This window comes from Oncorhynchus clarkii, chromosome 3 (genome assembly GCF_045791955.1).
Source record: "Oncorhynchus clarkii lewisi isolate Uvic-CL-2024 chromosome 3, UVic_Ocla_1.0, whole genome shotgun sequence".
Lineage (NCBI taxonomy): Eukaryota > Metazoa > Chordata > Actinopteri > Salmoniformes > Salmonidae > Oncorhynchus > Oncorhynchus clarkii.
In genome coordinates, this window is record NC_092149.1 from 79,090,304 (window position 1) to 79,112,600 (window position 22,297).

At 43.3% G+C, this 22,297-nt stretch overlaps 2 protein-coding genes across 4 annotated transcripts in view; one reads left to right on the top strand and one right to left on the bottom strand.

The window, feature by feature from the left end:
• The window catches only part of LOC139405404 (mediator of RNA polymerase II transcription subunit 14-like), a 45,793-nt gene extending 34,325 nt beyond the window's left edge, over positions 1-11,468 (bottom strand). The window contains exons 1-12 of the mRNA XM_071147726.1: positions 11,051-11,468; positions 10,733-10,759; positions 10,473-10,578; positions 10,039-10,212; positions 9,450-9,579; positions 8,135-8,263; positions 6,871-6,978; positions 1,816-1,948; positions 1,541-1,691; positions 1,331-1,442; positions 1,059-1,184; positions 887-965 (exon numbers count right to left, since the gene is read on the bottom strand). Of these exons, the coding sequence (XP_071003827.1) occupies positions 887-965; positions 1,059-1,184; positions 1,331-1,442; positions 1,541-1,691; positions 1,816-1,948; positions 6,871-6,978; positions 8,135-8,263; positions 9,450-9,579; positions 10,039-10,212; positions 10,473-10,578; positions 10,733-10,759; positions 11,051-11,223 (1,448 nt within the window). The 5' untranslated portion in view covers positions 11,224-11,468. The remainder of the gene's footprint in view (positions 1-886; positions 966-1,058; positions 1,185-1,330; positions 1,443-1,540; positions 1,692-1,815; positions 1,949-6,870; positions 6,979-8,134; positions 8,264-9,449; positions 9,580-10,038; positions 10,213-10,472; positions 10,579-10,732; positions 10,760-11,050) is intronic.
• A 2,555-nt stretch (positions 11,469-14,023) lies between these two features.
• The window catches only part of LOC139405413 (ubiquitin carboxyl-terminal hydrolase 9X-like), a 72,847-nt gene continuing 64,573 nt past the window's right edge, over positions 14,024-22,297 (top strand). For 2 of the 3 annotated variants that reach the window (XR_011633875.1, XM_071147746.1), the window contains exon 1: positions 14,024-14,447. The gene's annotated coding sequence lies outside the window, so the exon portion shown is untranslated. The remainder of the gene's footprint in view (positions 14,448-22,297) is intronic. The other variant, XM_071147738.1, reaches the window with a different exon arrangement.

Sequence of the window (22,297 nt, forward strand, 5' to 3'; positions counted from 1 at the left end):
GGGCTTCGGCAGCAGTCCTGTACAGCGCTTATCGTCTAGACTCTGTTGCTAACAGCTCCCAAGCTCCTCGCACCAAAGGTCATTAGGGATGTTCAGGCACACAAGCGTGCATGTCAGGACAAGTCAAAACATCACTATGACCAGCATGCAAAAAAATCTGCCTGTAATAAAACAAAGGCCAAGCTGTCAGAGTGCTCCTGTCACCTCACACCAGGGATGCCACATGGAGTCTTGGCACATGCATAGGGCACATCAGCGCAAGGTCATATGAAGTGGAAATAAAGGGACGATAATATGGAAGGAACCGTAGGGACATAAGCCCAGTTCAGGAGAGCATAGGGCACAGGAGGGCCACATGGGAAGACTGTGAATATCCTCTGGATGGTGTGGGCAGGACACATAATGAGGAGATGGGGAACACCCCACCAGGACAGTTATCTCTGCCGACCGTCCCTCCACAATTTAAGGAAGATGTGAAAAAGGAAGGAGAGGCCCTGAGGCTCCCAGAGGTGCCCAACATCCCAGAGGTGCCAGGAGAGGCCTCGAGGCTCCCAGAGGTGCCCAACGTCCCAGTGAGGCCTCGAGGTGCCAGGAGGCCCTGAGGCTCCCAATATGCTACCAGTGCGCCACACTAGGACAAGGGCTAACATAAGACCGCCCCTGTATTACGGAGACTATGTCCCGTAAGAGATGGGAAAAAAATAAAAAATAAATTAGGTTTAAAAAAAGGGACAGTACCTCTTCTCGTATCCATATGGGTATACTACAAAGTATAGACTACTAAAGTACTAGGGTGAATCACTTTACATATGGCTTTCTGAGGAAGAGTGATTAGCCACATGACAGGGAGTTGACACAGAGTGAGAGAGACAGGAAGTGGACTTACTTGAGCTGCTGTAGCCAGGATATGATGCGCTTCATGTCATCGTTGATGGTCTTCTCGATGTCATCCAGCATGGATTGATCTGGAGACAGTCACAGTGGAAGTCAGTACAGTGTATATTTATGTGTGTGTCTCCCTGCTTACCGATGTGGTGAGGGTGCTACTCTATGCTTACCGATCCCATACAGCATGGGGTGGAACATCCCTGAGTGCAGGTCTACGAAGATGTGCAGGCACTCGGAGCGTCCGCAGGGCTCCAAGATGGGAATGACCAGAGTGGGCAGAGCGGTCTCTATGAACGCTGAAACACAGGCAAGGAGAGACAACAATAACATTGCACACTGACAACATGGTTGTTTCTGTCCACAGCATTATTTATTGCATTCTAGGTCAGTGTTGTTGGATCAGTTAGTGTATTGATAAATCAGAGAGGACAGAGAGACTCACAGCTGTCGCTGGGGTTGCTGCTCTTCAGGATGGCTTTCAGCTCCTGCAGCTTCTGATGAGAGCGAGCGTGCACGCTGTCAATCAAAAGCTTCTCCACTGACAAGTGATCAATCTACAGGAGGGGGCAGGACCAGAGACTGTGATGAGGTCCTCATCACAACAAAATAATAGTAGAGGACTGTAGCTGTGAGGAACGAGGCGTTAGCTCACCTTCATGGCTCTCTCCATCAGTCTGGAGTCACAGGCAGGGAGCGGAGGATCATGGGAGATCTGCAGAGGCTTGGAGCCGTCTGATTCATCAATCTTGATGGTGACTTTGTGGACCGACGCAGTGCCAGTCTTCCTGCCCAAGACCTGTTGGCTGGAGAAGGGGAGAGAGCGAAGAACCAAGAGAGAGGGCGAGAGGGATGGGTCAAATGATGATGGACCAATTTCCCTGTGATGAAGTATTCATTCAACTAAGCAATCAACCAAGTGTTTCTTACTTCCAGACGGCCAGTGTGAGGCACTTGGCAGGCATGTAGTGTTCCACCTGCACCAGGTCTCCCCAGCGCTCTCGGTACAGCATGAGGGTCTGGGAGTGGAGGACCTCTAGCTGGAGAGACAGGCAGAAAGAATCTGGACAGGGGGGGGGAAGAGTCAAGGAAGGGCTGGGCCAGGAGGATGGCATACACACATTCACAATACATACAGAAATGCAGACACACCCATGCTAACTGAGTGTGGGGGTCTGTGTGTGGTGTCTGGACGCTGACAGGCTTCAGCTATTAAAGTAGGCCGCGGCTGGCAGTTATACTTGCTACGGAGTAAAACTAATGAAAACGAAATAAATGGGAAAAACGTACTTGCTACAGAGTTGTGTTAAGTTAATAAAAACAACAGACTCATAGAAATCTTTCAACCTATTTAATAATTGGCCGTCTATTGGGCATAACGGTATTACAAATACATTTAGCATTATGTTTGTGCTTGTGTGACAGCGTTATGATATTTAATGTTGTTATAACTTGGCTATAACTTGTGCTTGGCCCTTCTATGTTGAACATAATAAACGGCTCTCTATCCACCGGATGTGTACCAAACTCACTAAAAGTGGCAGTAATAAAGCCTCTCTTGAAAAAGCCAAACCTTGACCCAGAAAATATAAAAAACTAATCGGCCTATATTGAATCTTCCATTCCTTTCAAAAATTTTAGAAAAAGCTGTTGCGCTGCAACTCACTGCCTTCCTGAAGACAAACAATGTACAGTGGGGCAAAAAAGTATTTAGTCAGCCACCAATTGCGCAAGTTCTCCCACTTTAAAAGATGAGAGAGGCCTGTAATTTTCATCATAGGTACACTTCAACTATGACAGACAAAATGAGAAGAAAAAAAATCCAGAAAATCACATTGTAGGATTTTTAATGAATTTATTTGCAAATTATGGTGGAAAATAAGTATTTGGTCACCTACAAACAAGCAAGATTTCTGGCTCTCACAGACCTGTAACTTCTTCTTTAAGAGGCTCCTCTGTCCTCCACTCGTTACCTGTATTAATGGCACCTGTTTGAACTTGTTATCAGTATAAAAGACACCTGTCCACAACCTCAAACAGTCACACTCCAAACTGCAATAGGTAAGCAGCTTGGTTTGAAGAAATCAACTGTGGGAGCAATTATTAGGAAATGGAAGACATACAAGACCACTGATAATCTCCCTCGATCTGGGGCTCCACGCAAGATCTCACCCCGTGGGGTCAAAATGATCACAAATCATCAAATCCCAGAACCACCCGGGGGGACCTAGTGAATGACCTGCAGAGAGCTGGGACCAAAGTAACACAGCCTACCATCAGTAACACACTACGCCGCCAGGGACTCAAATCCTGCAGTGCCAGACGTGTCCCCCTGCTTAAGCCAGTACATGTCCAGGCCCGTCTGAAGTTTGCTAGAGAGCATTTGTATGATCCAGAAGAAGATTGGGAGAATGTCATATGGTCAGATGAATCCAAAATATAACTTTTTGGTAAAAAAATCAACTCGTCGTGTTTGGAGGACAAAGAATGCTGAGTTGCATCCAAAGAACACCATACCTACTGTGAAGCATGGGGGTGGAAACATCATGCTTTGGGGCTGTTTTTCTGCAAAGGGACCAGGACGACTGATCCGTGTAAAGGAAAGAATGAATGGGGCCATGTATTGTGAGATTTTGAGTGAAAACCTCCTTCCATCAGCAAGGGAATTGAAGATGAAACGTGGCTGGGTCTTTCAGCATGACAATGATCCCAAACACACCGCCCGGGCAACGAAGGAGTGGCTTCGTAAGAAGCATTTCAAGGTCCTGGAGTGGCCTAGCCAGTCTCCAGATCTCAACCCCATAGAAAATCTTTGGAGGGAGTTGAAAGTCCGTGTTGCCCAGCAACAGCCCCAAACCATCACTGCTCTAGAGGAGATCTGCATGGAGGAATGGGCCAAAATACCAGCAAGTGTGTGAAAACCTTGTGAAGACTTACAGAAAACGTTTGACCTCTGTCATTGCCAACAAAGGGTATATAACAAAGTATTGAGATAAACTTTTGTTATTGACCAAATACTTATTTTCCACCATAATTTGCAAATTAATGCTTAAAAAATCCTACAATGTGATTTTCTGGATTTTTTCTCTCTCATTTTGTCTGTCATAGTTGAAGTGTACCTATGATGAAAATTACAGGCCTCTCATCTTTTTAAGTGGGAGAACTTGCACAATTGGTGGCTGACTAAATACTTTTTTGCCCCACTGTATACGTGGTTTTAGACCCCATCATAGCACTTAGGCTGCACTTGTGAAGGCGGTAAATGACCTTTTAATGGCGTCAGACTGAGGCTCTGCATCTGTCCTCGTGCTCCTAGACCTTAGTGCTGCTTTTGATACCATCGACCATCACATTCTTTTGGAGAGATTGGAAACCCAAATTGGTCTATACGGACAAGTTCTGGCCTGGTTCAGATCTTATCTGTCGAAAAGATATCCGTTTGTCTCTGTGAATGGTTTGTCCTCTGACAAATCAACTGTAAATTTTGGTGTTCCTCAAGTTTCCGTTTTAGGACCACTATTGTTTTCACTATATATTTTACCTCTTGGGGATGTCATTAGAAAACATAATGTTAACTTGCACTGCTATGCAGATGACACACAGCTGTACATTTCAATTAAACATGGTGAAGCCCCAAAATTGCCCTCGCTAGAAGCCTGTGTTTCAGACATAAGTGGATGTCTGCAAACTTTCTACTTTTAAACTCGGACAAAACAGAGATGCTTATTCTAGGTCCCAAGAAACAAAGAGATCTTCTGTTGAATCTGACAATTAATCTTGATGGTTGTACAGTCGTCTCAAATAAAACTGTGAAGGACCTCAGCGTTACTCTGGACCCTGATCTCTCTTTTGAAGAACATATCAAGACCATTTCAAGGACAGCTTTTTTCCATCTACGTAACATTGCAAAAATCAGAAACTTTCTGTCCAAAAATGATGCAGAAAAATTCATTCATGCTTTTGTTACTTCTAGGTTAGACTACTGCAATGCTCTACTTTCCGGCTACCCGGATAAAGCACTAAGTAAACTAAATACGGCTGCTAGAATCCTGACTAGAACCAAAAGATTGTGATCATATTACTTCAGTGCTAGCCTGCCTACACTGGCTTCCTGTTAAGGCAAGGGCTGATTAAGGTTTTACTGCTAACCTACAAAGCATTACATGGGCTTGCTCCTACCCATCTTTCCGATTTGGTCCTGCCGTACATACCTACACGTACGCTACGGTCACAAGACGCAGGCCTCCTAATTGTCCCTAGAATTTTTAAGCAAACAGCTGGAGGCAGGGCTTTCTCCAAAAGAGCTCAATTTTTATGGAATGGTCTGCCTACCCATGTGAGAGATGCAAACTCAGTCTCAACCTTTAAGTCTTTACTGAAGACTCATCTCTTCAGTGGGTCATATGATTGAGTGTTGTCTGGCCCAGGAGTGTGAAGGTGAACGGAAAGGCACTGGAGCAACGAACCGCCCTTGCTGTCTCTGCCTGGCCGGTTCCCCTCCACTGGGATTCTCTGCCTCTAACCCTACTACAGGGGCTGAGTCACTGGGGCTCTTCCATGCCGTCCCTAGGAGGGATGCATCACTTGAGTGGGTTGAGTCACTGACGTGATCTTCCTGTCTGGGTTGGCGCCCCCCTTGGGTTGTGCTGTGGCGGAGATCTTTGTGGGCTATACTCAGCCTTGTATCAGGATGGTAAGTTGGTGGTTGAAGATATCCCTTTAGTGGTGTGGGGGCTGTGCTTTGGCAAAGTGGGTCCTGCCTGTTTGGCCCTTTCGGGGGTATCATCAGATGGGGCCACGGTCTCTCCTGACTCCCCCTGTCTCAGCCTCCAGTATTTATGCTGCAGTAGTTTATGTGTCGGGGGAGCTAGGGTCAGTCTGTTATATCTGGAGTACTTCTCCTGTCTTATCCTGTGTGAATTTAAGTATGCTCTCTCTAATTCTCTCTCTCTCGGAGGACCTGAGCCCTAGGACCATGCCCCAGGACTACCTGGCATGATGCTGCTGCTCCAGTTTCAACTGTTCTGCCTGCGGCTATGGAACCCTGACCTGTTCACCGGACGTGCTACCTGTCCCAGACCTGCTCTTTTCAACTCTCTAGAGACAGCAGGAGCGGTAGAGATACTCTTAATGATCGGCTATGAAAAGCCAACTGACATTTACTCCTGAGGTGCTGACTTGTTGCACCCTCGACAACTACTGTGATTATTATTATTTGACCATGCTGGTCATTTATGAACATTTGGACATCTTGGCCATGTTCTGTTATAATCTCCACCCGGCACAGCCAGAAGAGGACTGGTCTCCCCTCATAGCCTGGTTCCTCTCTAGGTTTCTTCCTAGGTTTTGGCATTTCTAGGGAGTTTTTCCTAGCCACCGTGCTTCTACACCTGTATTGCTTGCTGTTTGGGGTTTTAGGCTGGGTTTCTGTACAGCACTTTGAGATATCAGCTGCTGTTAGAAGGGCTATATAAATACATTTGATTTGATGATAACCACATTATCTTGATAGACAGTGCAGTGAAAACATAGGAGGGTAATTAGCAGTAGCTGGGGGTTGCCAGATGCAGTTCTGCCATAACTACGACCATCTTGAAAAATGGCCCAGGTCCACATTTCCCACTGGGCAACAGATGTAGGCCCATAACACTACACCCCTTTTTCTCTCTCAATCTTGAATGTGTGTGTGTTGGATTACATTCTCAATTCACACTAAATAGCATATGAAATGTAAATATTTCTCCTTGGTTCATGGAACCTGATGAACTGAAAGACATTGTGTGGCTGTTGGCTGCAGCATGTCCCTGACCCCAAGGCCTCGGCCATTGCAATGCTGTTGGTGTCTGAGCCTGCTGTATGCATGGTCACTGCCAGTCAATACAGTACGTGCGCACACACACACTGCAGCAGCTCAAGCCAGACTTGGCCCTGAGCCCACTGTCTGCACAGAAACAGCGTGCGCGCTCACACACACAGAAAGGATACGCAGGCAGCTGTACATGTCCTGCAGTGGTTTCTCGTCTGCAAACAGGCGCGACTGCACCAGCTCATGGATGAAGTTCACCTGCATACTGTGGACAAGAGCTCTGCAATCTGGAAGGAGGCGGGGGGAGGATGGAGGGGAAAATATTAAAAATAGAGGATGGTGAAAAAGAGAAAGCAATCTAATGAAATAGTTTATTTGCGAGTGCTGGCTGCATTTTTCATTCATGATTCCTCCTGCGCATCAGGACCAGAATAATTATAATCTACAGTAGATCAAGTTGGTGAGAGTTGTACAGTGGGGATGGGTTGCCCCAATATGGATTAACTCTTAAACTGGGCTAAATCAAGATGTGTCTATTAATCTTGCTGCATCAAATGTTAAACCTAGATTTAATTTAATCCTAGTTAGATTAGAGGAAGGACTTAATTTAAATTAAGTTAATTAATTAATTAATTAAGTTTTCACTTTAAACGTAGATTAATTTTAAGCCTGTTAACAAATAATTTAGATTGGAGAGCAATTCTAAACTGCCACTTGAGGTAGTTTAACTAATAAAATGGAAGCATATCTTCTGTGGAGAGTTCCTCTGAGAATAATTAGAGACAGGTTTAATTAAATAATTATTAGTAGGCTATTTACGTGCCCATTTTGTACAACAATTAAATTGGAGTTTATGATATGCCCAGCCTTGGTACGAATGATGATTTTATGCAACTTGCTGTAACGGGAGACGCGGAGAAATTTGAACTTCGTTGACATGCCATGATAAGGTGGCGAGCTGACAGATAATAAATGGCTAAATAATATTGGATGCTAGTTAGCTTGGTTTCTAAACTAGCTAGCTACAGTAGCTAATGTTAGCTAACAAATTCGTTTTCTGTCTAGTACTGGCAAATAACGGATTTTATTTAAAAATTAGCCAACCCATGATAACCTTTCACAATGGAGTTGCAGTAGTTCTAACGTTACATTGTTATTATTTTATCAAGGAACAGCAACTTTGTGGCATCATTTGTCAGGTAGGCTAGCTACTTCGTTTCAACTCACGAAATACCTCATATTTCGGTGTAACATGTCACTAATAATAGTTTAAAACCGTTAGATTTACTGATTCAGATTTTTAAAATAAAGTGGTGGAACACATCTCTGATTAATTATAAACCTAGATTTACAAAACCTAGATTAGCTCTAATCCTAGATTGGTGTGTTAGCATTGGGTTCTGTGTGTTTGGTGTGTGGTCTTTCAGGTGTTGTGTATCTTACCTCCAGTCTCCTTGTCCTCCACCAGTATCTCCAGCTTCAAGAGTCTCCAGGGAATATCTGGGTCATCCCCCATCACTGTCAGAGTGGCCTCAAACTCCCCCTCCACGCGGAACTTCACACGCCCGTTAACTACAACACATAATGGTTGCCACCTTTTCAATAGCCAGAAACTGTCTTGCTGTGTGATGTTTACCCATGGAGAGATTGGCCAGCTTTGTGTGGGAGTAGTTTTTTTTACTTCCTGGAACAAAAAAAAGGGGCGTGGTCCACCCCTCGGGGGCTCCGTTGGATTTAATGGTGTAGGTAACTTTTGGAATATTAAAGCAAATTCTCTGCAATTCAACACATTTCTCCATGGACCGGAGTGAAATTGTTTTATTTTTTAAAGCTAATTTACTAAAATTCCACAGTCTCCCATGGAACTGAGAGAATATTTTGCAGTTTTAATGCTAATTTCTTATTCTATGCATTTTGCCATTGCTAATGCTGTGATCTTTCGAGCAAACATAATAGCTAAATCAATACAACATTACTGCGGGGACTTCAGTCACAACAGCATCAGTGAGGTTGGGCACTGATGTTGGGCGAATAGGCATGGCTCGCAGACTGCGTTCCAATTCATCTCAAAGATGTAAGGCAGCGTCCTCTTCCCATTCGCCGAACTCCAGAGAACGCGTTTCACCCCTCCAGAGTCTAATGGAGGTGAGCTTTACATCGATGTTTGGCATTGTGATCTTAGGCTTGTGTGCGGCTGATCGGACATGGAAACTCATTTCATGAAGCTCCCAATGAACAGTTCTTGTGCTGACGCTGCTTCCAGAAGCAGTTTGGATCTCGGTAGTGAGTGTTGCAACCGAGGACAATTTATATGCAATACGCGCTTCACCACTCGGCGGTCCCGTTCACTTCGCGGCTGAGCCGTTGTTGCTCCTAGATGCTTCCAATTCACAATAACAGCACTTACAGTTGACAGGGGCAGCTCTAGCATGACAACAATTTAACAAACTGACTTGTTGGAAAGGTGGAATCCTATGACGGTGCCACATTGAAAGTCACTGAGCTCTTCAGTACGGGCCATTCTACTGCCAATGTTTGTCTATGAAGATTGCATGGCTGTGTGCTCGATTTTATACACCTGTCAGCAATGGGTGTAACTGAAATGACCGAATCCACTCATTTGAAGGGATGTCCACAAAATATATATATATATATTTTTTACACTGTTTGGACTTAAGTGTTTTTTCGGGATGCCTCAGTGGCCCGCCCAAGGATTTCAATGGAAACCTGTGTGTGTGCGGCTATGCGTGTTTCTTACCCACGGTGAGGTTGGCTAGCTGAGGTGGTAGGTCTGTTGTGACAAGACGATGTCGCAGGATCTGATTGAGCTGGTTCAGGGTTGTCTGTTTCTCCACTTTAGTGATGGGATCTGGAGGAATGATTTTATCCTACACACACACACACACACACACACACACACACACACACACACACACACACACACACACACACAGCTGTCAATGCACTGGCTCAAATAGGGCTTCAGATTTCTCCGTTCCTATTCCACACTCCCGTCCAGATGGTGGTGGTAACCCACTAAGGGTTTATGTGTTTGTGCACATATGTACATCATGCACACAAATGAAGAGTACAGAGTACACGAAGGACAAAATTGCTGGCTAAACCAGGCAGTCACCATGGCTACTTCAGCTACAGTAGCTAATAAACACAGAGGTATCAGACGCCTCATTCTATTTGACCAGTGAGCACTACTTAACCAGGCAAGTCAACAGAGAACCAGCTCTCATTTATAATAAAGAGGCCTAGTCAAGAGGCCAAAAGACACCAATACAATAAGAATAAATAACAGAAAGATGGACAACACAGACCAGTTAGGGGTGTCTTACTCGTATGCAGGTGGGCAGGCGCGGGTATGAGCCAGTGGTGAGCACATCAATGGCAAACGGGATGGCAAAGCTGGGCAGGCGTGCGTGCACCAGGGCGTCCCTTGCCAGCGATGCCAGCCTGTCAGCCGTGTCCACAAACAAGAAGGCCTGCTGGTCCAGGAAGCTGGAGATCATCTGTTTCCGTGGAAACCGGAGGTTAGGGGTTAGAGGTCAGGTTAGCTTACGACTGTTAATGACTACTAAGTAGTTCTAATTTTAATAATGTGCAAGTAGGCCTAACTCAAACTTTCACATAAACAATGCATTGATATCAGTGGGAAAAATTGTGAGACAGTTAGACTTGTATGTGCATAACTCAATCTAGTATCTGGTTGTGTATGCCCACTGTGAGAATATGATTGGTGTAGTAGAGTACTGTAGTCTTGCTTACATACCGCACACTTTTCCACCTTCCCAGCGTTGCTGGCCCATTTCACCAGGGCAAGGAGACGCACAAACAGCTGCCTGGTCCGACTAGAAAACTGAACGATCTCGATTTTTCTGTCAGAAACAGTACAGTAGAAAAGTTTTCATACTCATCGGCACCAATGGTCAAAGAGGCAAAAAGGTGCCTGTCACATACAACACAACATTCCCATTTTGACAAGTCAATTTCATCAGTGAGCACACCGAGTGAACCAAGAGACACACTTACCTTTCCATGTCTGTTTTTCTGGGTAGACTGCAAGAAGGACAGAAACGTTATGGGTAACTTTCAGACAACATAATTTTACCACACCATATGAACACAGAAAATAAAGAAATCTCAATTAATATGGACGCACGGGTGAAATAAATGGTTGAAAGAAAAGATTCCAAGTAGGCTACATGCACAACTATCTACTTTCCAATCGCTTTGCCATGAAACAAAACACATCATAACCACTATTTTGAGCCTGATGGACCTGGATCAGATATAACAAGAGTCAACATCAACAGCCCACTTGACGGAGTCTCGTCATTAGCTACTTACAGTTCACCCAACAGGGTGATTTCATGGTAGGTCCTCTGCAGGAGAAACTCAATCAGCAGGCTCAGCCGGACCCCTTGCGTCGCCTGGGGTCCGGAAGAAGGCGGTTGGGTGACCGAGGTGGGACCCCCGATAGGGACCAGTTGCCCATCTGATCCAATCTGCACTGGAGCCATTTTAAAATAACAAGGAAAGCTCCACCGATGGAGACCGAAAAAAATGTAAACTATCGACTCGCAATTACTTCAAACTGGAACAAATGTTACACATATTCTATATCATTTCGCGCGACGTAATTATTAAGTAGGGGCTCGGCGTCTTCGCCCCATTGAAACATTGGCAAATACCCGCGTTTTAATGGCTTATTACAGAACATATTCAATGCTGTTCAACCGCCATCTTTTACTGTCTGACGGGAAGTGATCACGGTTAGGTGGAAGGGAATACCCGTAGACGGATTTCATGGACTGGAGAAACAATCATTAACATAACCAAACGAAAGGAGTCGCTAGTGTTTACTCTGCTGTCCCAGGATCAGTGTTCATTCACTAGGTTTTTGTCAATTAGTTCAGGCAATAAACAATCAAACTGGCCCCTGATCAGCGCCAGTGGTTCTGTGAGCGATAATAAATGTAACCAAATCAGTGGTATTTTAAGTATTGGTATTTTAAGTATTTAAATATTTTCCTCATAGTTTGAAACATCCACCACATTTATAATGTCTATTCGGCTTTTATAATATGTCCTCCTGTCATTTCGTACTGGAAATGGTGCATGACATTTTAGTTAGTTAGACAGATCATATGACAGATACAGTGGCGTAAAGTACTTAAGTAAAAATACTTTTAAGTACTACTCAAGTCGTTTTTTGGGGTATCTGTACATTACTTTACTATTTATAATTTTGACAACTTTTACTTTTACTTCACAGATTTCCTAAAGAAAATAATGTACTTTTTACTCCATGCATTTTACCTGACACCGAAAAGTACATATTACATGTTGAATGCTTACCAAATTGTGTTTAAATCCATTTAAAAAAATGTGCCGTTTGGTTAATATAAGCAATTTGGAATTATTTATACTTGTGCTTTTGATACTTAAGTATATTTTTGCAATTACATTTACTTTTGACACTTAAGTATATTTAAAAGCAAATACTTTTAGACTTTTACTCAAGTAGAATTTTACTGGGTGACTCACTTTTAGTTAAGTAATTTTCAATTAAGGTACCACTACTTTTAATCAAGTATGACAATTGGGTACTTTTTCCACCACTGGACTGATATACCTTATTTGTCCCTGAGGAGAACATACAGACAAAACATAATAAAGGACAAAACAAATAGATACAGACACTGGTGAACATATTATATATTTGAGGATTGATGTGAATTGTCCCTGTCAAATAAATGTAATTAAACTTCAGTATACGATTTGATACATTTCAACTCCCCATGGACCTGAATGGCTGGTTAAGAAAAACAATTCAAGCCATAGATTATGTTGGCAGCGCCAGAGTCAATGGTAAAGGTATTAGGGTGGAATTCTGATTGGAATACCTGCTGACTCCTCAATTCCCAGAGGCAGGTCATAATAATTACTTTTCCATTCCTTTCCTTTTCCCTTTTGCACAATGATACGTAGCTTTATGTCAATATGGCATGCCTGCAAAATAACATGGGAATCAAAACATTAACACAGAATCTTACTGTGAATCAAACAAGTGACAATCGTCTTATTTTTGTCAAACTATTATTGCGTTACATGGATGCCTTGTCTGGAATTGTGACAGCTCTGGGGAGAACAGAGACAACAGTATATGGTCAGATTATGACTTTACCAGAGTGCTTCACCTCCTTGTAGATTTCAAGAACAGCTTTGCCCTTGCTGTCATTTCAAACCACTGACAGGACAGATGAAGGGCATGAGGGTCAATGCACAAAAGGTGAGATAAAGGGAAAGTGCTAGAAACACACACACACACACACACGTACACACTTGCACGAACACACACACACACACACATATATATAGTCTAGAGGGGAAATGTGTGTGCAGGGGTTAATCCCACTTTAGCCGCTGGACTATGGCTGTCCAGTGAGTCAGCAGTTGAGCGCCCTTTCTCTCTCTCTCTCTCTCTCACTCTCTCCCTCTCTCTCTCTCTCCCTCTCTCTCTCTCTATTCAATTCAAGGGACTTTATTGGCATGGGAAACATGTGTTAACATTGCCAAAGCAAGTGAGGTAGATAATATACAATAATATATCTCTCTCCCTCTCTCTCTCTCTCTCTCTCTCTCTCTCTCTTTCTCTATCTCTCGCTGTGTCTCTGTCTCTCTGCAGTCTCCCAACAGTAGTTCATAGTTCATTCATTCATATCCACTCCCCTGGTACTGTGCAGGTCTCTGATCTTAACCAAATGACACTGGACTTTAAGCCTTTGAGTATTCTGTTTAATCTTTTTCTATGTTCCCAGAGAGACTAAGATTAGTAACCTGACCCCTCCTCATATGTCTATCAGTTGGCAGACCAGCACCCTCCTCACAGTTCTACAGAGAAGTGTTGAGAAGGGCTACCTAGGGAAGGGCTATCTAGGGAAGGGCAAAGGGGACCCGCCTACCCCTAGAAGGGGTCTCATTTTGGAGGAAGGGATGTGCACTCCTACTGGAATTCGAACAGAACATTGGTTTTGCTCCTTGGCCAACTGAAATATACACTGTCTTAGGCGCCCAATAATACACCATTTATGATAGATCATATGTATCCATTGCACACTGATAAATGTTTGTTATAGAATGTCTGACTGACAGACTCAACAGATCCATGACAGCAGGAGGCGACATGTAGTCCTACAAAAACCCATTTTGATTCAGCAAGCAATGAGTATGGGAGTTGAAGAAAATCCTGGATAAGGGAAACCAATATCGGGGTTGGAGTCAACCATCTATTCTACATTGTATTGATTTTTTGTTACCAGTCAGCACAGGTTCCATTTGCGAAGTTGTTCTCCACATAATAGATAGTTGGCTCGTTAACTAATGTTGACATTTAGAGTTCGGGAAAACCGTTTGACATCTGTTTTCACGTTGTTCAGGACTGCGCTTCCGCCATATTGAAGCAGTTCACTAGCGGCAAGTTGTGACTGACTGGCTAGGACCGAACTGACAAGAGATCCGCTAGTCTCTAGATAGACTTGGTGGGGCTGTTAGCGCGCTGGTGACGCAGGAAAAACACCCAAGAGCTGACAAAAAAAACAACAACCAAGGAACCAGATTATTCTAACTGACAGAGCTTCAAATGAAATAGCAAGATACTGGGCACATTTATGTAATAAACAACGACACACTCGTCAAGGCTGGAGTAGCTCGTTAATAGAGGAGAAGTCCTATCAAATTCCTGGTAAGTGGTTATAGCAACTAACGTTAGCTTGCACTGTTAACATCAGCTGGTGGATGCGGGTAATGGCAGCTGACTTGGTAACGTTAGCTAGCTCTAACGTTATTCATTTTGTTAGAAATGTCTTGGACTGAAATACGATGATTCGCGTCGTTAATCATTAAATCATTTTAACTTGGATTGGAGAATGTTAGCTAGCTGGCTGTCTAAGTAATGTTATTAGTTCTGCCAGAATAGATAAGGTAGCTAACGTATTTAACGTAGTTAGCTACTGTACGTTAAGTTTACCAAGTTACTGTCTGACTCACCCACTGACAAGGGGAAACAAGTCAATGTGGAGTTGGCTAGCTAAACTAACGGTTAGCTAACCGTTAGCTAGCTCGTGAACATTAACGTTATTGAATGCCGGGTCGATATCAGCTAACTAGTTGACGTTTCAATTAGCTGTCGAGCTCTTTAGCTAGTTAACGTAATGACAGGCGGTTCCCCACCCCTGAACCAGATGTCTGAGTTGTTTTGATGGGGGTTAAATCCAGAAATGTCGCGCCGTGACAACTGTAGATACGCCTAACTAGCTAACTTGTCCATGTTGACTAGAGGAGTTATAAAGGTTAGCGAGAAGCACAATAAAACATCTGACTATTGACGTGGTTGCGCGGCCTGCTCCTTAACTAGCAAACGTTAGCGCATTGTCTGCTGAAATTAAAATGTTTCAAAACGATGAATTCGTAGTATGTGTCTAAATCGTGCCAGATATCCAGCTACCTTCTACAACTACCCTAATGAATTTGTATCAACGGTTACAGTTGCTGGCTAGGCAAAGGCCTGGAAAACTGCGCTTGGAAACTAGGCCTTCAAGTGACGGATCGCACTGCGATATCAGACTTAATACGGTTGTTGTTAGCTAGCTAGCTTCCAATTTAGAAACCTAGCTGTTTTTACCACATTTTATTGTCTTGATATTTCGAAGTGTAATGATATGACATTTCTGATTTTGGAATACGATCTTAATTTCCTTGATGATGAATGCAAGCAGATCACACAGCCAACCAACCCAACGTTACGTTAGCGAACTACAGTAACTAGCTCTCTAGCCAAGTTGACAGATACACCCGTGTTGGATGTATTTTAAGTAGCTAGCAAAGATGAAGATGTGGCTACAGAATCATGGACCTGTTTGGTCAACTGTAATATGATATATAATTTATTTTAAAAAAACTTGTAAACGAATGCGAAATCTATTGCCTGTCAATTAACTTACTTGCCAACAACATCCTTGCAAAATGCTAACTAACGTTAGTCAGTGACTGTATTCATAGTGATCTTATCAGAGTGGTGGAAGAAATATAAATGGCTAATCAGCTAGATCGATGGCAATATATATATATATATATATATATAAGTCACCTCCAATGTCGTCATGGACATAGCTTGTTTCTGAGTGATTTAGGGATGAACTCTCAGGTTTGGCCCATACCGTCTAGTGGCCCCTGTCATTAGGGTTACAGCTGTAATTCAAGCCCCATTTCACATGACATAGCCAGCCAGTGATGTTTAAAGAGCTAGCTAGCCCGACAGGCCGCAACAGTATTTGTGTTATTAGCTAGTCCTCCAGTTAGAGGCTGAAGGATGTTGAACAGAGGATGACCTCCCTTGTTTCACAATGCCATTCGGTATGGTATCATTTTCAATTCGCAGTTACTGATTTAGAAGGAATGATCACTGACTGACTGGTGTTTTCTTTGTGCAATAGGCTGTCGCTTAATTAGCAGTGGCTAAATGCATTCATCACTTATGAGGATCCAACTGTAGCCTACTCAATAGTGTGGTTTTGAGCTGGGCTCTCTAGGGAATGTCCTGCAGTAGAAGCATTTTAATGGCATGTTTCTGACGCCAGTGGCCACCTGCTAAGGACAGGAAATGTCTCAGTTTCAGTACCTCAAAAGTTTACTCAATTTGTTAAGTTACTGAATTCACCACTAGCAGATGGATACAAATGTGAACACAGTGCTGCAGATAATTTAGAATCCTTAAAAAAATGTAGACCTACTACTACCACACCCAGGCATCTCCTGAAGATGACATATCAGCAGAATCACTTTTGGCTTTTTGGGTTGCACCAAATTGGCTTTTAGGGTTGCACCTAATCACTGTTTGATCAGATTGTGTTTTGCAGGGCTTGAATCTGAGTTTTGTGTTGAATTATCATGTTACCAATGTCCTCTCTGGAATGATAAAGCTGTTCTCAATCATTAAAAAAAAAACAAGTATCTCATTATAGCTACCTAACATCAAAGAGTAAAGCAGCCAGGTGTTGATCAGAGAACTTGCACGGACGCGAGCACACCCAGAGCTCTCCAGCTCTACCAGAACAGCACAGCTGCGGTGATTTCTTTAATGACATCACAAACTTAGTCACAGCCAGCCCATTGCCAGACCCAACCATTTAAATATGTCGCCGAATAGATCAAGGCCTATGAAGGAAATATCATGTGTAGGGAATACATGATCAAACCCTCTTGTTCCGAACTGGGGTGGATTGGATTTCCAGTCATATTGTCTCTCTGCCAGGCAAGACTGGGGTCGTCCTTGCAACCACATATGTGTTCAGGAGGATGCAACATACTGAACTTTGCAGATAGAAATGCCATGAATATATCATCAGACATAATTCTCTACTCGTCATGTCAGAGAGAGGAATGTATATCTATTCTACTCAATATATTTCTATTGTAGTGTTGTGCCAGTGTAACAGTTTAGCTTCCGTCCCTCTCCTCGCCCCTACCTGGGCTCGAACCAGGGACCCTCTGCACACATCAACAACAGCCACCCTTGAAGCATCGTTACCCATCGCTCCACAAAAGCGAGTGACATCACCGATTGAAACTCTATTAGCGCGCACCCCGCTAACTAGCTAGCCATTTCACATCAGTTACACCAGACTGAACGCTACCCAGGCTTTCAGCTGGGTGGAGAGGACAGGGAGATTTAATAATACTCATCCTTATGGCCTTTGTGTCCTCTGGAACTGCAGTTGGCCTTTGTTGGGACATACAAGCTCAGTGTGCATGGTGTGGTTATAAACCAGATTGTACCTTCGAGCTGGAGGGAGAATAGAACTTATGGTGATGACTTTCTCATAGACTTTATATGAAGTTGAGGCTTTGCGTTTCTATAGGCTAGATATTGAAACTATATATTTTGATAAAGATGCTGCTGATTTTGGCTTTTTTTTCTTCAAGGAAGTATATTTTATATCGCTAAGTGGTTGAACAGTTTTTGCAAAGACAGAGGGGGAAAAAGCATACATTTGTATTTCATCCAGACATTCTGTGTTGGTCTGGAACAGAATTGTAAAAGAGAGTGAAAGCGAAAGGGATGAGAAATATATCTCCTGCTTCCTGGCCAACCGATCCCATGGTTACTTCAGGAAATCCCCTCTCTTGTCTGAAACTGAGAAAGTTTATGTCTTTGCTTTATACTGTTCAAAGTTCAAATCCTAAAACACTGTGCCTCCACCACCTCTGTACATGTCAAGAATAAGACTAAATTCTAAATGGTGTATGATTCATTTACAATTCCAGCCTAATGTGGTTTGTAAAATAACTGTTAAGTTTCCATCTGGTCAGGGGCTTATGGTAGTAGGAAAAGCGAGCAGTAAGTACAGTATGTCACATTTCCATCGTTGGATATCCATCGTCTGCTCTCAATCTCTCCTAACAGTTTTCATGATATCAGCGTCACGTGCTTAGGCCTGTTCTTTTGGTTTTCCTTCTGATCTCAATTGGATGAATATTAGATTGGGGATTCGTCACTGAAGAATTGTTTTGTTTAGCTTGTTACTGCTCAATCTAAAACGTTTGAGGTATATCTTGATGGCCATTGCTAGGGGATTGTGCAGGGGATTACCTGAGTGCGGTCGTCTTACATGAACCCCATCCGTCCCAGATGATTTCCATCCTTAACCCTTTGTTTTTATAAGCAAAGCACAAACCAAGAGTTTCCGTCTTGTGGCTTTTGGCCACTGTAAGAGTTTCCGTCTTGTGGCTTTTGGCCACTGTAAGAGTTTCCGTCTTGTGGCTTTTGGCCACTGTAAGAGTTTCCGTCTTGTGGCTTTTGGCCACTGTAAGCGGTTGATTCCTAGATCAGTGATTCTTCCAAGCGGAGGGCACTGTTGAGAACCCATCAACAGAGCCCTGACGTTAGTGTCATTACAAGCACTGAAACGCAGGCCAATGATCCACTTGGCTATTAACCATTTTTCATGCTGACTGGCATGCCGGTTATGCTGCGTGTATGATGATCATTATATTGTCAGAATGAGCCTGTTTAAGTAACACTCCATGGCAGTCATCTATTTCACATCTAGCTAAGGATTACTGTGCTTCAATGAGCAGTATTTTTGAATTTTGAAGATGGGCATGAAAGCTAGCAAAAACTTTAGGGCTGACCCCAATTAGTTGACTGGTCAATTATTTGGTCGTCAGGCTGTTCGTTGACCGAGATTGTTTTAGTCAAGCGTTTACATATACAGTACCAGTCAAAAGTTTGGACACACCTTCTCATTCCAGGGTTTTTCTTTATTTTTACTATTTTCGAAATTGTAAAATGATAGTGAAGACATTAAAACTATGAAATAACACACATGGAATCATGTAGTAACCAAAACGTGTTAAACAAATACATTTATTTTATATCTGAGATTCTTCAAAGTAGCCTTTGACAGCTTTGTACACTCATGGCATTCTCTCAACCAGCTTCATGAGGTAGTCACCTGGAATGCATTCCAATTAACAGGTGTGCCTTAAGTTAATTTGTGGAATTTCATTCCTCAATGCATTTGAGCCAGTCAGTTGTGTTGTGTCAAGTTAGGGGTGGTATACAGAAGATAGCCCTATTTGGTAAAAGACCAAGTCCATATTATGGCAAGAACAGCTCAAATAAGCAAAATGACAGTCCATCATTACTTTAAGACATGAATGTCAGTCAATCCGGAATATTTCAAGAACTTTGGAAGTTTCTTCAAGTGCAGTTGCAAAAACCATCAAGCGCTCTGATGAAACTGGCTCATGAGGACCGTCACAGGAAAGGAAGACCCAGAGTTACCTCTGCTGCAGAGTATATGTTTATTAGAGTTACCAGCCTCAGAAATCGTCAATTCAGATTGCACCTCAGATTGCAGCCCAAATAAATGCTTCACAGAGTTCAAGTAACAGACACATCTCAACATCAACTTTTCAGAGGAGACTCTGTGAATCGGGACTTCATGGTCGAATTGCTGCAAAGAAACCACTACTAAAAGACACCAATAAGAAGAGACTTGCTTGGGCCAAGAAACACAAGCAATGGACATTAGATCTGTGGAAATCCTGGCTTTGATCTGATGAGTCCAAATTGACCTTTGTGTCTTTGTTTGACGCAGAGTAGGTGAACGGATGTTCTCTGCATGTGGTGTTCCCACCGTGAAGCAGTGAGGAGGATGTGATGGTGTCGGGGTGCTTTGCTGGTGACAGTCTGTGATTTATTTAGAATTCAAGGCACACTTAACCAGCATGGCTACCACAGTATTCTGCAGCGATATCCCATCTGGTTTGAGCTTAGTGGGACTATCATTTGTTTTTCAACAGGTCAATGACTCAACACACCTCCAGGCTGTGCAAGGGCTATTTGACCAAGAAGGAGAGTGCTGGAGTGCTGCATCAGATGACCTGGCCTCCACAATCACCCGACCTCAACCCAATTGACTGTGTTTGGGATGAGTTGGACCGCAGAGTGAAGGAAAAGCAGCCAACAAGCGCTCAGCATATGTGGGAACTCCTTCAAGACTGTTGGAAAAGCATTCCAGGTGAATCTGGTTGAGAGAGTGCAAAGCTGTCATCAAGGAGAGGGTGACTCGTTTGAAGATTCTCAAATACAAAATGTATTTTGTTTTGTGTAACACTTTTTTTTTGCTTACTACATGATTCCATATGTGTTATTTCATTGTTGTGATGTCTTCACTATTATTCTACCATGTAGAAAATTGTCAGATTAATGAAAAACCCTTGAATTAGTAGGTGTCCAAACTTTTGACTGTTACTGTATACTTTCCGAATGTACTGTATTTCACCAGTAGTACATTTACTGTTAATTCCTATAGTTTCTCATCTACAATGTTTATTGCTTTGGTTACGGTAATTTATTTTGATGCATTCAATGTTATTCCAGTCTTTGTAGTTTCATTGTTGGAGTGGACACATTGTTTCCAGAGTGCACGACCTTTGCTACACTTGTGAGAAGCAAGTTGTTTTGGTTTATTTAATTCCATTTACGAGTTGTCAATAAAATGTAGTCATTGTCTTTTGTTTGGAGCACTCCTTTTCAATGTTGAGTAAGGACGCGCACACATAGAAGTAGTCATATTCAATCAATCCCTATCCCAGTCGGCTGTCCACACATGCTTCAAGATGGCCACCGCTGTTCCTGTTCCCAAGAAAGCTAAGGTAACTGAACTAAATGACTATCGCCCCGTAGCACTCACTTCTGTCGTCATGAAGTGCTTTGAAAGACTAGTCAAGGATCATATCACCTCCACCCTACCTGATACCCTAGACCCACTCCAATTTGCTTACCGCTCCAATAGGTCCACAGACGATGCCATCACACTGCACACTGCCCTATCCCATCTGGACAAGAGGAATACCTATGTAAGAAGGCTGTTCATTGACTACAGCTCAGCATTCAACGCTGTAGTTCCCTCCAAGCACATCATTAAGCTTGAGACCCTGGGTCTCGACCCTGCCCTGTGCAACTGGGTCCTGGACTGGCTTCCCCCAGATGGTGAAGGTAGGAAACAACATCTCCACTACCCACAGGGGTGCATTCTCAGCTCTCTCCTGTACTCCCTGTTCACCCAAGACTGTGTGGCCATGCACGCTTCCAACTCAATCATCAAGTTTGCAGACAAGTCTACAGTGGTAGGCTTGATTACCAACAACGACAGCCTACAGGGCGGAGGTGAGGGCACTCAGTGTGGTGTCAGGAAAATAACCTCTCACTCAATGTCAACAAAACAAGGAGATATTTGTGAACAGAAGAGGGAGCACCCCCTATCCACATGGATGGAACAGCATTGGACAAGGTGGAAAGTTAAGTTCCTCAGCGTACACATCACGGACAAACTAAAATGGTCCACCCACACAGACAGTGTAGTAAAGAAGGCGCAACAGCACCTCTTCAACCTCAGGAGGCTGAAGAAATTTGGCTTGTCACCTGAAACCCTCAAACTTTTACAGATGCACAATCGAGAGCATCCTGTCGGGCTGTATTACCGCTTGGTACTGTAACTGCACAGTCCACAACTGCAAGACTCTCCAGAGGTTAGTGAGGTCTGCACAACGCATCACTGGGGGCAAACTACCTGCCCTCCAGGACACCTACAGCACCCGATGTCACAGGAAGGCCAAAAAGATTATCAAGGAAAACAACCACCTGAGCTACTGCCTGTTCACCCCGCTATCATCCAGAAGGCGAGGTCAGTACAGGTGCATCAAAGCAGGGACAGAGCGACTGGAAAAACAGCTTCTATCTCAAGGCCATCAGACTGTTCAACAGCCATCACTAACATTGAGTGGCTGCTGCCAACATACAGACTCACTGGCCACTTAAAATAATGCCACTTTAATAATGTTTACATATCCTACATTACTCATCTCAAGTGTATATACTATTTTGTACCATATATTGCATCTTGCCTAGGCTGCACACGCATCCATATCTTTATATGTACATATTCTGATTGTGTGTATGTAAGGTAGTCGCTGTGAATTTGTTAGATGACTTGTTAGATATTACTGCATGTTCGGAACTAGAAG